General features: G+C 42.1%; 1 protein-coding gene across 1 annotated transcript in view; it reads right to left on the bottom strand.

Moving 5' to 3' along the window:
• Positions 1-17,607, bottom strand: part of STS (steroid sulfatase) — a 2,058,867-nt gene that overhangs the window by 413,548 nt on the left and 1,627,712 nt on the right. Inside the window, exon 9 of the mRNA XM_085622589.1 lies at positions 5,942-6,063. Within this exon, the coding sequence (XP_085478715.1) occupies positions 5,942-6,063 (122 nt within the window). The remainder of the gene's footprint in view (positions 1-5,941; positions 6,064-17,607) is intronic.

The following is a 17,607-nucleotide window of genomic DNA, read 5'->3' on the forward strand; positions in this document are numbered from 1 at the left end:
AGGAGCAGGCTTTAAACTGATGAGTCAAGGGCCAGAAGTTGGGTTGTATCCCATAGTGACATCTGAGAACTTACTACCGGACCTTAGAGATACGGTGGTGCATGAGGTTTTGGACTTTTCAGGAAAGGATATTGGTCTCCTAAAGGGATCTGAGCCTGTTTGCATAAAATTAAAATTCAATGTTGAGTACCCTGAAACCCAACAGTATAATCTGAACCATGAAACCATTTCTGGGGTCACTCCTTTGATTGAGGCAATGATACAAGGCATTCTGAAGGAGATAATGGGGAGTCCAGGTAGTTTACCCATTATGGGCTTGCAGAAGCATAACGGTAAATACTGCATAGTGCAGCACCTGGGGAAAAATAACAGCATTGTTCTTCCCTGTTGTCCCATGGTACTAAATCCTGCTATGATTTTACTTCAAATTCCATGTGAGGCTGAATGGTTCACAGACATTGATTTGTGTTGGGCCCTTTTCTCTTTACCCCTGCACTAGGACAGCCAGTTTCTCTATGTCTCCTGGTTCTAGAACTGTGTTCTGGCATGGTGCTGAGTCCCACAAGGGTATATAGAAAGTCCTTACATTTTCAATCAGATCCTCAATAATAATCTTGAGTCCCTAGTCATGCCCTGTAATTCAGTCATAGTGCACGACATAGACAACCTACTAGTTGCACCAGATACACAGGAAACTCGTAAACAAGATACCATTGCATTGCTGAACCACTTAGCTGAGAATGGACATAAAGTGGCCCAGAGTAAGTTGCTGTACTGTCAGAAGGAAGTTTTGTATCTTGGACCTCACATTGAAACAGGAACGTGGAAGGTATAACAAGAAAGAATCTCAGTCATTCTTAAAATGAATCCGCCAACTATTCAGAGAGAAGTCAGGTTGTTTTGGGGAATGGTGGGCTACTGTCACCAGTGGATACCCAACTTTTCACTAATGGCCAAGCCTTCACAGCGGCTGACACACAAGGATGTGTTTGATCCAATACCATTGGATAACGACTGCTTGATTGGTTTTCTAGAACTGAGAGAAAGTCTCTGTCAAGCCCCGGTACTGGGAATGCCTGATTATAATAAATATTTAGCTGTTTTCTGCAGAGAGAACTAGGGCTGTGCACTCTCGGTGCTTACACAAGTGCACAGAACTGCGAGATGACCTATGACTTACTTTTCTGCTACTCTTGATCCTGTAGCCACAGAGCTGCCTGGGTGCTAAAGGCCATAGCAGCAGTTGGTGTCTGCAGAGAATGCTGTGAAAGTATTGTGGTGGGGCATTCCCTAACTCTTCTTGTGCCATACTCGGTTGACATTTTGTTGACACGTACCCGTACATAGCAGTTAGTCAATAGTCGCATGAGCAAGTACGAACATATCACATTGCCGGCTGAAAATGTAACCATTAGAAGATGTGATAGTTTGAATAATGCCATGTTTATGGCTCTCCTGGAGAATGAAAATGAAGAGGGGGATTCTGAGCATGATAATCTCGATGTCACTGAACTATGCACCAAGTCAAGCCCAGATATCGAACACGAGCCACTAGTAAAAAATGTTACATACTGTTTGCGGATGAGTCATGTTGGAGAGACAATGAAGGAAATTTGAGAGCTAAACATAGTCAGCACAGTCCCAGAGGTTTTTGAAGCCTCCTGGCTTTGAGGGGTGTTCTCTGTCAAAGTGGCTGAACTGATAGCTCTTACTAGAGCTTGTTGTGCCTCTAACCAGCTGAGAGTGAAAATATTAATGGATAGTCAGTATGACTTTGGTGTCGTTCATGACTTTGGACAGTTTTGGTCACAGAGGGGATTTATGACTTCATCTGAATCCTCTATCCACAATGGGGAACCTGTTGTGAGATTACTTCAAGCATTCTAGCTGCCTGCAAAAATTGCAGTTGTGAGGTGTCTCACTCACCACAGAGATGATGATTATGTGACAGTGGGCTTTCACTACACGGATAAGGGTGCACAATACTTTGCTCATGGGTCACGAACATTCAATTATGACTATGTGAATGAATCCAAAGGTAAAACCAATTATAACCTTTTGTTGTCAACAACTAAGGCTTGAGAGGAAGTTAAGAGATTTCAGGGGGAAGTGTCAGCGGCAGAGCAGCAGGGTTGGCTCAGAGCAGGACGTGTGAAGAGAAAAGATACTATATGGGTATCCGTAAATGGCAGACCAGTGTTGCCAGATAGCATGCTATTCCTAATGGGAAGGCATTTCCATGGACCTGTGCATACTGAGAGGGATGCCATGGTATGGTTTAAACAACATTGGTTTAACTCACGATTTAGATTGGTGACTGAAGAATTGAGCCACAGATGTATTGTGTGTACAGATGAATGGAGGGAAAATAACTCCAGTGGCACAGAGTCACATAGGAAGATCAGGAGGGCCGTTCAACAGAATGCAAATGGATTTTATTGAAATACCTGTGTACAACGGGCTGAGATATTGCCTAGGGATCATGTGCATCTTCTCACGTTGGATGGAAGCCTACCCGAACAGAAGAAATGACAGTCTCACAGGACCTCAGTACCTAAGTTGTTGTTAAGGGAGTTGATACCCAGGTTTGGTTTCCCAACCTCGCTGGAGTCAGACCGAGGGACTCATTTCAATAATGATGTCCTGAAAATGTGTGCAGTGTTGCAAGTGGAACAGAGATTACATTGCAGTTAACGGCCTGAGGCTTCTGGCATTGTGGAGTAGGTGAATAGAATATTGAAAGCCAGATTGGCCAAAGTGTCTGCATTAACATCTCTGAAGTGGCAAGACTTTTTGCCCTATTGTGTGGATGAGTCTTCATAGTGTTCCTGACACAAAGAGAGGATTATCCCCACATGAGAGAATCATGGGGAGAGCAATGAGACGGCCTGCAGTGCCCACAAATGTGCTGGTTAACATTACAGATGAAATGGTCCTCAACTTTTGCAAGGGACTAGCTGATGTGGTCCAATCTGTGCCCGCTAAGGTTGAAGCTGTTGCTGCCTCTCCATACCTGGCGCAGTGCCATGATCTCAGTCCTGGCAACTGGGTTTTGGTGAAGAAACACATTTGGGAAACATGTCTGGAGCCTAAATGGCATGGACCGTACCAGGTCATTCCTAGTGACAAATACTGCTGTTAAATGTGGGGTCTTCCCAAATGGATTCATGCAGCCCGCACTCATAGAGTAGAGTGTCCTCTTGATGATGTGACAGTACCTCTTCCTGAAGTGCAACCCAAGAAGAAGATGCACATACTGCTGAGACTCGGCAAGAGCCTCTGCCAGCACATCTTGATAAACTGACAGCTGAGAAGTCATGGCCTGAGCCAGACTCATACCCTGATGAAGGGCCTAGTGCTGTTTATGCCGATTAGAGACTGAGGGCTGTTGGTCAAGGAGGCAAAAAAGAGAGAGATTAAGATTACATATAGAACGAGGACTGAGTACTGTCCCGGAAGATACTGAGGATTCTGGCCTAAGTGACAGTGAAAATAAACAACGTGTACTCAGGAGATCAAAAAGAGATAGAGAGCCATGTCGCAGACACTCATCACCTAAATCGACATAACTTGCAGCAAATAACAATGAGACTGAAGTATGTGATTTGGAGGAGAACAGTGAGATCAGAGGTAAACCTCTTCGAATCAGCATTCCTCGATGAACTATGTTTTGAAATTGCTCTGCCATTGAATAGACTGATCGGAGTTGTCATTGACTTGATCTCTGAATTGAACTTTGGACTTTCGTTTTATTAGAGGCTTTTGATTGAACTTTGTTCAAAAGAATTAAGAAGATTACCTAGGCCTGCGGCTGCAAAACGAGTGTACGGGTGTCATTTTAGAAAAACATGAAGTAGGGCTAAGGAAGACTCACGAAGATTTGTAAATAATTTCATTGCACATCGTTTGAATTTTTTTCTCCATTTGCACCAGTAGAGATGCACTGAAGAAACCTACTTGCTGCAAACCTTGTATAACGGTCTGATTCTAGAGAAGTCATGAAAACGAATAACACAAATAGATTAAGATATATATTAGTACAGATGTTGTTTGCCATTATGGAAGTATTAATTGTTCTCCTTGTAGGATTATTTTCATCTACATTTTCCACAGTAGATGAGCTAATGCAGAGTGCTGCTTCTGAAACCCCGAGTCCGATAGATAATAGTTTGCATGCACTAGATTATAAAGCTTTGCACGTGGATTCAACTACATGAGATTATGCTTAAAATGCCTACTTTAAATACCTTTAGAAATGAGTTAAACACTCTGGATGCAAAGACCTGGTATGTCTGTATGCAGTTACCTGCATCAGCAACAGAGGAAATTATCTACCACCATATTCCTCTTATGTGTAGTCTTCTGTTAAGTCTGTTCTGTGGAAAGGGACATTTCCAATACTATCTAAACTGTATGCTTAGGGTTGAAACGCTGACTTGTCACAATAATAGTGCTCTGTTTTTATTTGGATTCTGGAGCATTTCACTCTTTTTTAGAGTGTGTTCAACTACTTATGTATCCTGGATCAGTCACTATCACTGTTTTATGTACATAGACTGCATAGCACCAACACACTTTACTTTCAATTATTTTCACTTGCACAGCGTTGATGCGCCATTTGGGCTCAGTGTCTTACTTACAAGTTGATTCAAGTATAAAATTGCAATCATTTTTTTCTATTTATTTAAAAATTAAAATAAACTGTCCAATTGAGAAATGGAACCAATCTCTTGATGGTCAAAATTACTCTATCTGAGGAAATAGAGGCTCACATATTCATTGTGTATCAGGAAAGGAGAATGTTCAAGATTGCAGTATCTGTACAAGTTCGGTGAGATAGGAAAGTAATACAAACACAAAGCAACAGAAGAGAATTGATTGGGTCCTCGTTGTGTGGAAAGAGATATGATTGTTGCTAAAGTTCTATTGATTTTAATTAGTCTCCCCAATGTTAGAAGTTAAGGCAGATTGCCATAAACTTTGAGCTCTACAGACCTCTCTGCTTTCTTTATTCATGCAAGTGTGAAGCTTCATGCTTAACACGTATCCTAATTCTGGAGTACTTCTACAGGAGTCTTTACTATGCTGACACCTTCTTGCACATCTGAATTTCCTCAAGACACTATTCTACGAACCATCCTTATTCTCAACTAAGAGCCTTGATTAGATGACTTTAGAACTTAATCAGGTTAGGAGAGAGAATATGCGTTTGTTTAAGGAACACCTATCCCTATTTCTCAGTATTTGTATTGCTGTGATTATTTCATATCTCATTCTACTGAGACTAAACCTATTGAGATAGTTCAGCTTGCCAACAGCAATACTGTATCTTTGTAAGATTCTCTTGATAGGCACATATATTGGGCTGAAAACTACTTAACTCCAAATTCTTATTACTGGCGCTTATTGTGGGGCCAAATGGGGTTCCCGCAAGTTGAATTGTTTTTATTATTTCTAATTCATTTTGTCAACATTAAAGGTCTATCAGATGAAAGATTGTAAATCACACACCTGCGCGCTCTCAAAAGAAATTAAAATCCCTAACCAACTGATCGCTCTCAAGGGAAATTACAATCAATAAAACCCTCTCGTACATGTTTCGAAATGCTGCCATATTATAAACAGTAGTCTTGAAAAAAAATAGCTACAAGTGAGCAGTAAACAAGCTAACAAAGGATTTGTTGTTACAGAAAACCTGGCACACAAAAGGCAAAATATAATTCTGCCTCGAGTTTTGAAAATTCTCCTACTGGAGCTAACAGCAGAAAATTAGTGCTGTGTAGCAATAGTTTGGGTGTTTTGCGAGCAAAGTACCAATAATTTAAAGTAGATTTTTCAAAGTTCCACAGACTTTTTTTTTTGCACCATTCCCTTGCTTTCCTCCAGTTACCATACAAATAGTTATGAAGCAACATGTATGCCACAGTGAGCGTTTACTTACTGTTTCTCGGGCGCCAGCGCACTGCATTTAAATATGCATTACAATAATGAAACAGAAACTCGTGTTCAGATCTGAGATGTTTTCGTTCAAGCAGGGGCATGAGATCACGCCCATCAATGATTCTGAAAGTGAAAACAGATTGGAGTCAGAGCAGAGGGCCTAAACTTTGAAAGAGAGTTTGCATTTACCGTGCTTAACCCCTTCAGTGCCACGCCCTTTCCCCCTCCTGTGCCGGGCGTTGCACTAGTGGGTGGGGTTCATGACGAGATAGTCTCGTCATGGGCCCAGCGCAACCGTGCTCCTTGACGAGACTATCTCGTCGTGGGCACTGAAGAGGTTAATAAAACAAGGCACGTTGTGAATCGACATACAGATTTTTGCAACATGACAAGGCTTCTCATCCATTATCTTAATGGTCACACTAAGATCTGGATCAGGCAAACAGACATGCAGGTGATATAGGAATGTGTCAACAGTAAACCTTGCTGCCAAGAACCTTGAACCTCACCTACCTGGATATCAAAATGTACCTTGCTTCCCTCTGGTTTTACATAATTTAGTGGAGCTGCCATGTTACATTCTGCTTTCGACAAGAGTCAATTTTGCAACTGGATGCATCTTTCACAACTGAACCAAAGTTTCTGTTTTACAATAATATCACTAATTCTTATCTCACACATGGTAAAGACACAAGTGATCCTCAGCAGTTATGATAAATGTGTCATAATAACCCACCTCTATGATGCTTGGTTACTTACCGGTAATTTTCATTACTCCAAGTCCATGTCTTCTTCATCACAGTCCTTACGTATGAGTTTAACTCCATTCCTGCACAACCTAATTACCAAACTTGACTTTTGCTCCCCAATCTAAAATGGACCCGATCCAAGGGTAATACAATACCTCACTTCCTGGGGAGAATTCCTGAAATAGTAAAACCAAGAATTAAATCAGTTGAATAACAGGGAGAGGGGGTAGGAACTCAGGACTGTGATAAAGAAGACATGGACTCAGAGTAATGAATATTACTGGTAAGTAACCAACATTATCTTCTTGTCCGTCTTCCGCTCACAGTCCTTATGTATGAGTACGTACCCAAGCCAAGAAACCGATTTTGAAATGGAGCAGTGTAATTTTGGCTTCACCCATTCATGTTTGACTAGGCCCCATAAATATTTACGTATGGCCTCTTGTATTCCAGCGATGTAACAAAATTAATGTAATGTAGTGCACTTGAACAGTTACAGGAAGTACATCTACTGTGTAATCCCAGCATTTATATGAGAGTGCATATTGACATTTTCTTTACAGTAACAAAGAGTTGCAGATCCCACATATATCTACGTTTATGTGGTTTGATTAATATTGTCAATACTTATATAGCTGTGTATTCATAAAAATATTGCTCTTCATATATTTTATAACTGAAAATGGATCCATTTGAATAGCGCTTTACATCTATATTGCAACCATATATGTATCTGTAATCTGCATTTAAATGTGTATTGAGATGCTTTCTGCACTAAGTCGACCAAAGGCCTTAAGCAGTGGGATTTCTTAATGTTTTAACTTTAACATGAATGTTTCCTTTGGAAGTAATGTTTTTATCTCCTTTGTAGGTGCAGTAGCATGAGCTCATGGTTAAAGAACGGAACATTGTATGAAAGAGATAGTGAGGCTCGAAAGGAGTATCTTTTGGCAAGGATAAGAAGATTTAAGTAACAAGGGAGATCTGCTGTCCGAGCAGAATATGGAGACAGGGGGAATCCAAGGATGCACTGTGTAGACCAAAGGAAAGAAATATCGAGTGTACTTGTCAAGTTTTGTTGTTTGAAGCTAGAAATTAATGAGACATGTGATATGATTCTTGAAGCTTCTGTGGTGGGTATAATTGAGGATTACACTTTAGCTTTGTTCCCTTAAGACTCTGAGAGGTACAAACCTATTTCTGACAACTCTGGTGCATGGCTTTATGCTATGCAAAATGTTTTCCCTTTAAAGAACTTCCACAGAGGTTCTAAAATGCTTTCACCTTTCTCTGCTTCCTTGGCTTCTTAAGGAGTTCCTGATTTTTAGTTTAGAATAGGGCGTAGCAGATCTTCTTAAACAACCTCATGTATAGGCAAGAGGATCGAAACATTCAATCTTCTTACCAGACTTTGAGTCTCATTCTTTGTATAGCAGCTTCAGAATTCCTCATTTGCTCTCTGTTATTGGGGATAAATTGTGTACATCGTTTAGGATATCCCTTAGTGATTCTGTATTTTTATACTATGTTTCTGAGACTGATGTATAACAGCTTGACTTTGAATTTGTATTAAATCCATACTTAATCTCATCTATTGACTCATATTTTGACTGTGTAACCAAATGGGTTACACTGTATTTGTCACATCATAATTTATACTAACTTATTTTATTTCCCAGGCACCTATAACCTTACATGACAGGGGAAAAGGAAGAAGGGGTCCATGTTCTATGCATTCTCAGAAACAAAACACACTGAGAGGATAGCAAACACAAGAGCATTTAATGCAATGATCCAAAAACATTACACTGCCTGAGGACCCACTGAACTATAAACAGCATGATCCAAAATCAGAGGACACGTCCTCACCCAATTGCAAATGGTAATGGATGATAAATGTGTGGGGCAAAGCCCAAGTGGAAGCAAAATAAATGTGGCAGCAAATTGTAGACCCCTTAAACACCGCAAAGGAGTCAGCAACACCCTTAGCTAGACCTCGCCTGAAAAGTAGCTGGGACAAGCAGGCCAGCCAAGAAATAAAAATGAGAAAAGGGCAACTTTATCCAATTGGACAAGGTAGAGAGAGAAGACTTGAGAACCGTCTTCACCAGACCATGGGAGACAAACAAAGCATCAGACTTGTAAAATGAAGCAGTGCGCTGAAAATATTTAGAAAAAACACAATATACATCACATAAATGCGAACAGACCTCTTCCTCAGACACAGGAGAAGCACAAAAGGTAGGTAAAACAATATCAGCATCCAAGTGAAAGGAGGAAACCACCTTAGGGTTAAAGGCTGGACTAGGACTCAAAACCACCTTGGCCGGAAAAAAACAAAGGAAGGGAGGGGAAGACAACTAAGCCCCAATCTCTCCCACCCATCCCCTCGAAGAAATGGGCACCAGAAACAAAACTCTGGCTAACAGATTCTTGAAGCCAGCAGACTCCCACGGCTCAAACAGAGCAACCTCCAAACCGAGCAAAACAAGAGGCAAATCCCAAGGAGGCAATGGGGAAAGAAATACAGAATGCCTAAGAAAACAACTCTGCAGCAATCAAACCCCTAGTGGAGCATCAGACAAAACACCAGCCTCACAAAAGCTTGAACTGCAGCCCACTGACCACAGTAGGTAGAAACAGTCAACCCCAGTCGAAAACCGTCCCAAAGGAACTCCAAAACTGCAGCAGGAGCACAAGATGAAGATGACATACCCCTGTCCTGACACCAGATGGAAAATTCTGCCAATGATGGCCATAAGGATAGACGGCCGCTGGGACTGCTGGATCAGTGCAGCAACATCAGAAGAATACCACTGTACTAAGAGGGACTGCCTCTCAAGTGCCAAACCACAAGCCGCAACCTGTGAAGGGGGCTGACTAACAGAAGGAGAGGACAAGGGAACCAAGGGCACCTCAACCAACCCGGGGCAATCAACAGGATATCTGCATGGTCCTGAACCAACTTCTGAACCACCTGAGGGAGGAGAGGGATTGGGGGAAAACAATAAAGAAGACCCCTGAGCCAGGGAATAGCCAGAGCTTCCACTGCCTAAGCGCTAGAGGACAGAACCAGACTGCAAAACTGGGAAAGGAGCACATTGTCCTTGGAGGCAAACAAATCCAGCCAAAGGTGGGTAAACTGACAAAGAATTGACCGAAAGATTGCCAGATCCAGACACATTGTCACAGAGGATTGAAAACTCCAACTCAGGGCATCGGTTGGCCCGTTCTCCTGCCCCCAAGATAGACTGCAAAGAGAGCCAAGAGATGGGATTCGGCTCATTAACAAATCTTCCATGAAAAGGGAAACAGAGCGGGACACATACTGCCTTGCTGATTCAGATAAGAGCAGACAATTTGGTTGTCTGTCTGAACACAGACTGCCATTTGCAACAACAGGGGATGGCAAAACAAAAAGGTCTTCAGAACAGTCGCCAGCTCTTTCGAATTGGAAGACTGAAGCGTCTCCATCCGATTCTATCGCTCCTGTGCAGTGGAATCCCCCAGAGTGGCACACCATCTCCTCCACTGGCAACGGTCATGAGAACTGGCACAGGAAGAGGAACCAAAAAAAAAACCTGCACAAATGAGTGTGGTCTAGCCACCACTGGAGATCTCTGCGTATCTTAGGAGTCACAGGAACCAGAGTCTCGTACTCCCGATACAATGGGTTCCAATGCCTCAGGAGATGGTGAACAACGAGATACTGGTGCATTCCTCCCCAAGGGATGAGCGCCAACATAGAGGACATCTCAACCTGACTGCGGAGCCATGTCAGTGCAGATGCTGAGGGACGAGGAAGGAGACAGGACAAATGGAAGTGGAGACGAACATAACACTCCTCAGACACAAATAACTCCCCCAAGTCCATCGTGAAATGGGCCCTCATAAAGAGGAGATCTAGGTACGGCAGGATCTGGGACTTCTTCTAGTTGACCAAGAAGCCAAAGTCCTGAAACAGCATGGTCACCTTGAGAACCTCCATCTGAGTGTTAGAAAAAGAACAAGAGGCAATCAGCCAGTTATCCAGATAAGGGAAGAGCTGGACACCCTCAGAACGTTAAATACCCACCAACAGAGCTAAGAGCTTGGTGAACACTCGTGGAGCAGATGCCCATCTCAAGGACAGGGCCCGGAACTGTTAGTGGTTGCCCTGGACAGCGAACAGGAGGAACCTCTGTTGTGACGGATGCACCGGGACATGGAGGGAGGCATCCATGAGATCGATAAAGAACAGGAACTCACCTTTCTGTAAGAGAGGCAGAATCAGCTAGAAAGACACCTTCTTGAAAGACATATGAGGGATATATTGATTGACCTCCATTAGGTTCAGCACTGGATGAAACTTCCCTGATGCCTTCTGCACTAGGAATAGTAACCATGGAAAATCTCCCCCAGAGGAACTGGAATGATGGCAGCCTTCTGGAGCAGCAACTGAATCCCATGTATAAGTGTAGCCACCTTCTCTGGGTTGCGAAGCGCAGGAGTCTTGAAAAATGGCAAGGAGGAGTGGTGCTGAAATTCATCCGGTAACAGTCTGAGACCACATGGGCGACCCATGCATCCACAATGGTACTAGTCCAAATGTCCTGAAAGGACTGCAGACCACCCTCGGAGCAGTAATGGCTTGGAAGGAGCAGGAGAGGATGCATTAGCTGAAGATTACTGGGATTTGTCAACATTAGGGGTGCCCCGACCGCAACCCCTACCTTGAAACTGCTGGTGTTGCGGAGCCTTAACCCCAACAGGAAAAAGCCTGTTTGTAGCCAAAACCTCTGCTCTTGGTGATTGGACGAACGGGAGTAACTAGCTTCCTATTGTCACCTAGCTTCTTAATCAGCTCCTCAAAATCACTGAAAAAAAAAGTTGAGACCTGGAAAAGGAAGTTTAAAGATAACTGCCTTCTGAGCAACATTCTCCTTCCAGGAGCGCATCCAGATGCTGTGCTGGGCAGCAATGGCCACACTGAAATCAGCCATAGATGCACAGAGATTGTCAAATGAGACATCAGAGAGAAACCACACCTCCTGCCCCACCAAAAGCAAGAGGGCAGAAAGATCTGTACCCTCCTACACTTGTTCAACCAAAAAATGAAATTCCTTTAGGAGGGACTGAATAGCATAAGTAGAGTAGGCATTAGCACGGACTGCAAAGTTAGAAGCCACATAGGCACTTTTCACTGCCCCTTCCACCCTCTTATCAGCAACATCAAAGGGCAGAGCATCCTCTGACACTAGAGCCATAAGCTTATCTATTTTCACAGAGGATGAGTGCTCTTCCCCAAATGTATCCAGAGGGTAATGTTTCAACAAGAACCGTGGGAACGACTGTTTGTCAACATCATTCCATTAATTTGACAGAAAACTGCAAATGGAAGCATGCAAGGGTAAAGATTCTGGCTCAGCACGCTGATATTATGAAAAAAAGTGATCCGCAGCCGGTGCTGGAGCAGAATCTACAAAGCCCAAATTAGCCCACACATTTTGCATAATTTCAGCCAGATCTGCACCCTGCACAAAACAGCCCTAAAGGACCTCATTCTCCTCCTCCGTGGAAGCATCCATCCTAGGAACCTTAGGGACTCCCCTCCTGGACACAAAATGCAGTCTCTTCACATGCTGCAATGATGGCCTGTAGGTAAGCCACCACAGCCACCCCTCCTGAAGGCCTTGCTACCGGGGAAAAATCTTCTGAATCACTCATAATGAAGATGAAATAAATAGCAAAACAGCAGTCAAATAATCCCAAATGAATAGCAGCAAGGCAATACTCAAACCACAACCAGCATGGCACAGTAAAGCATTTCTTGATAAACCCGACCGGTTGCCAAGGTAATGCTGCTCTCACTGGAGCGTGCTCTCCACCCGCACTGCGCCAGTTGGAAGCTTACTGACGTGTCCATGGGAAAGCACAAAGGTGTCAGGTTAAAGGCAGGCAGATGCCCCGCATCTGCTGAGAACACAATAAATAGAGGTCTGATGTGGCAAAAGTGCCCCGCACCAGTGCGCAACAGACCAAATGCCTAAAGCAATATCAGATATGGGGAAGTAAAAATAAAATTGAAAAAATGACAAAAAGTCCCCCGAAGCTGTCACAGGCTACCCAGCAAGCCCCCAAATGCTTCAGTGTGATCACGTAAGCCATGCATATGAGCCTGATCATAAAAAAGAAACATAAAGACCGCTAAAGCAGGTCCACAAAAGCAATAGTAAAGAAAAACATACATTCCTGTGCCAAGATAATATCCAGCTGCAGGAAAAAGAGACAGTAAGTCCACTCTGGGAAGTGAGGTATTTGTATTACCTTTGGATGGGGGCCATCTTGGATTGGGGAGGTCAAGGTTGGTAATTAGGTTCTGCAGGAATGGACATGAACTCATATGTAAGGATTGTGAGAGGAAGATGGACGAGGAAGTAATGGTCAGTTTCTTGGCATCGAAAGGTGAAAAGTAGTTTGGACAATGCACAGATGGAAGACGATGACTTACTGTTTGCTTTTATTTTATGTTATGTTAGAAATGCTTGTATAGCGCATGGCTGCCCCAGCAGCGGGGCGTCCCAGCACTCGTGGACGGGTGACCAGGGAAAGTGATGCTTGCCAGATTGAAAGACAGCCAGGTATGGTCTGTTTCTATTCTGTTTATATTTGTGTAGCAGTTTATGGGCACTTACACAATCCATCTAGTTTAAAGTTAATTGATACTGAGTTTTAATTCATGTTATATATTATCATAAACTTTTGATCAAATAATTTGCATATTTTTGCTGGCCTAAAAAAGAAATTAAAAAAAGTTATTAAAAAATGAACCAAGCAATTAAATCCCATTTTCATGTGTGTTAGTCCAGTTTTGATTTTAAGTTTGGACTTCTCAAATTATTACTTTTTCTTTGTGGAGTGAGGCTTGAAAATCAGGCCTCTGCCATCTGTGCTCCACTAAAATGTTGTGTGCTGTTTTACAAGTGCAGCCTTTGCTACCATGATGCTGACGTGGCTGCTAGTCAGTGCCTTAGGCTGATGCAGCCGATTAGACTATTAGATATGGTAAGCATACAGCAAACAACCGTGACTCAGCCACTTCAGCACAGAGTGGGAGGGCCGGAGGGTTATAGTTTCTTTAGGGCATGAGTTATGATTACTTGAGATAACTATAATTGTTAAATGTCAGTGTTTTTGTTCATGTAAACATATGTTTTAACTGAAATATCCTCCTAACTATAACCTCCCATTAACCTTTGTTTTTTTCAATGAAAAAATATATATAATATATGTACATATAATACATTAAAACACTTAATAATATTATTATACAACAGTATTTAGGTTTTGATATTATTATATAAAACAGAAAAATGATATACTTACCAACGATAATACTTACCTCCTCATAATGATACTCTCGATATTCTGTCTTCAATATTTGGTAACCTTGATATTCTGAATTCTACTTCGATATTAAGGGTACACACATTTTTCACCTGTGTACATTTGTAATTTTATGTTTTGCATTTAATTGTGGATAAACAAAAGCACTGTTTCTTCTCTAGGAATCAAAATCACCAGCTGGAGATTGATTTCTTATAATTTTTGCAGAGTACTTTGAAATGCACTGCTTTGTTACTCTGGTGGTCAAGTGCTAATGGGTTTACTTGATGCTTGATTTGGGTACAACAGTAAGGTGGTCTCTACACTTTGGCTCCATTTCATGGTGTAATGCTGTGACATATACAGAAGAAATGGTTTTACATTATAATCTCTCTGACAACTACAATAGAGAGGAGTTTTATATCGTGAGCTCGCTGACAAATACTATATAGAGGCGTTTTATATTTTGGATGCTAAAACAAATCTAATAGGACTGGATTTTACATTGTGAACTCCATAACAAACATCACAGGAAGATGCTTTACAATGTAAAGCACTGAGCAAGCTGCTCACACAGATTTCTAGTTTAGAAACAGCAAATTATGTAGTATATAAATATATTTATAATTTTATATTTAGTTGTGTGCAAATTCAAGAATAGTTTCTTTTTAAAAGTAAAACTACTGGCTGGACATTGATTCCTTAAGTTATTGTGCAGTGGCGGCAAGTAATTTTAGCAGGGAGGGGGTGGATGGGCCACACAAATGAACCCAGTCACTCACACCCATGCATTCACAATTGAACACACACAAACATAGATTCACAACACTGAATAACAACAAAGTCATACATACATGCACGCACCAAACATTCAAAAATATAAAATGTACCTGTGCTGCAGCTCCCAGAGAGGGAAGCCATGGAGGACCCAGGAGGGTTAGGACTGCTGCCTCTTCTTATGGGCAGACCTAGAAGAGAAGAGGCAGCAGTCCCCCTTGTCACAGAGTGGGATGGAGTCAGTGAGACTGCTGACCCCACCCAACTTTGTGATGCGGTGTCACTGATTGACAATCAGCCCTGGGCACTTGAGGGCCTGAAATAGAAGCACTCAGGTCTGAGGCAAGCAATAAGACTTCCTTTCATCAAGAGAGGGAGGGCTTTGAGGCACTTTTGCCAGGCTTAGGGGGTCACACCCACAGGGTTAAGCACAAGCAGCCAGGCACCTGCATTATTAGCACGTCTAGCTCCTGACTGATTTACCTGAACAAGAAGAGTGTCCATCAGACTGGCCTTTGCTGAGCTTGACAGACACTCTTCTTGTAGGGAAAATGGTGGGTGGTGCCTTCGCCCATATGGATGGGCCGCAGCTGTTATTATGTGCTTTGAGGGGTTCTCAATTTCTAACCCATACCATCTCACTGAGTAAGCTTGGATTACTCTGCATCTGTACCCTACGAATAAAGTGAGGAAAGAGTGTGCTTGGTGCCTAGTTTGGGCTCAACTGTTAGGTAGCACTATTGTTTTGGCTCTGCTTCTTAGTTGGTTATCTTGATTGTGCTTTATATGGGCATTTGATTGGGCAGCAGTTGATCTAACCCACCTATGAAGCCATTCCACTGCTCATAACTGATAGAGTCACTGATAATGCAGTCTCTGTGCTAAATAAAGGAGGAAGGGGTTAATCTCCCTACGTGTAACCCCAGTGATAAAATGCAGTTAGAAAACGTTTTACTTTGTGAATTCTGACTAATACAATTCAAATGGATTCTATATGCTGAACTCTGGTAAATGTGTTTGGATGGGGTTTATTAGTATGAACTTTGTAACAAATACAAAAGAAATGTATTTTATATTGTGGACCCCTTGAGAAACACCATGAGAAAAGTTCTTATACTGTTTAAAACCGAGAAACTTTTTTTTACTCGTGTCACTAGTGCAGGAGTTACAGAATTCTAGTGTTCATTGTGTGTATTTGTAGTTTGATGTTATGTACATAGTTTAATGTGAATGTAAGTACCATCTCTATTCAAAAGTAAATGCACTTACTGGACATTGATTGTTAAGTTTTACTGTGTACATTTCAGAGATCTCAATATCTAACCCACACCTTTTCCTGAGTAAGGCTTGGTTTGCTCTGCCTCACTGCCCTCATGGGCAAGGGATAAAGGGGTGTACTTTGAGCTCATTTGGATACAACAATAAAGTGGATAATGTAAAAGGCTACATTTGTCTAACTGAAGCCTAGTAATCCAATTGCCATAGGCAATTGCCCAAGCCAGTTGCCATATTCTCAAATTAATTATAATGATGGTGCATTGTTATTGTCCACTTCCCCAGAAGAATCCCGTCCTAATACTATCCAACCCCACCAGCATCCGCTGCCAACATAATTCAACAGCTGAAGACCCAGTAGCGGCTGAAAAAACTGCAATAGAGTTTCATGCCAAATGTGTAAACAGCAGCAGGACTAGGGGGATGTGGCATTGCATTCGGTGGGTTTCCTACTCCTATGATGGCTACTGCATCCAAATATAAAGATGCAGTGATATGTGGAGTGAAATCATGGGCAGTAATTGTTCTAGTAAACAAATCCCTGATATGATGTGCTGTGCTATCCCCTCCTCTCCCAGCAGGGATTATCTTATGTGAGCACTCCCATGCTTTCCCCAGTGCTGCTGAAGCATGGTGACTAATCTAGTGTTAACTATGGTGTGCTTTGCTGCATATCAGAGTATATGCTTTTTGGGACATGTTCAGTACAGTGAGATTGATTGGTGATTTTGTGTATGTGGTATTGCGAGTTGGTGAATGCAAGTATGTGACAGTGGCTGAATCAATAGCTGGATGAGTGCAAGGATTAGTGACTAAATGATGGGATGATGGGTGGGTGAGTGGGAGGATGTAAGCATTCAGGCACCTTCAGTTCTAAGTCAGACTTATTGACATTGCCAATCGCTGTTTGACAATAGTAACGTGAAAAGGATAAAATTATGATTGTAGTACATGACAGAGGCTCTGAGCCACATTCCAACATAACCCTTCATTTAGAGGTTGGTGATAACTATTTTGCTATTGCAAAAAAGTAGAAATACCATTGATGCAAAGACATAATACTATATTTAGGGGTTTGCCATTATAGATGAAGAATACCAACTGCTAATGAGGTTATTTTTTAAACATTCCGCATCTTTACAGGGGTGCATTATACCAGCCTTTAGCAGCCAGTAATACTGCTGGGAACAACCACAAAGTGTCACAACCAATATTTAAAGACAATATATAGAATTATAGATGGGTAACAGTGAATTTCTGATGAGCTATGAGTGACATCAAATTGACAATTGGGGCGAATCTCGAGTGGTCTATGATGCCACTTGAACCCCGAGGTAAAAAACATTCCCGTATTAACTTTATAGTTTAAAATGTTATGTTTTTATGTTATGTGTGGTCCTCAAAGTTATGTGCCCCTTGTTTCAATTGCTATGCAGGGGCAGAAGAGTGGGGAGCCACATACAACATGGCATCTTCTCTCTGATCCAAATATGAAACAAAC

The sequence above is a fragment of the Triturus cristatus genome, chromosome 8 (genome assembly GCF_964204655.1).
Source record: "Triturus cristatus chromosome 8, aTriCri1.1, whole genome shotgun sequence".
NCBI lineage: Eukaryota > Metazoa > Chordata > Amphibia > Caudata > Salamandridae > Triturus > Triturus cristatus.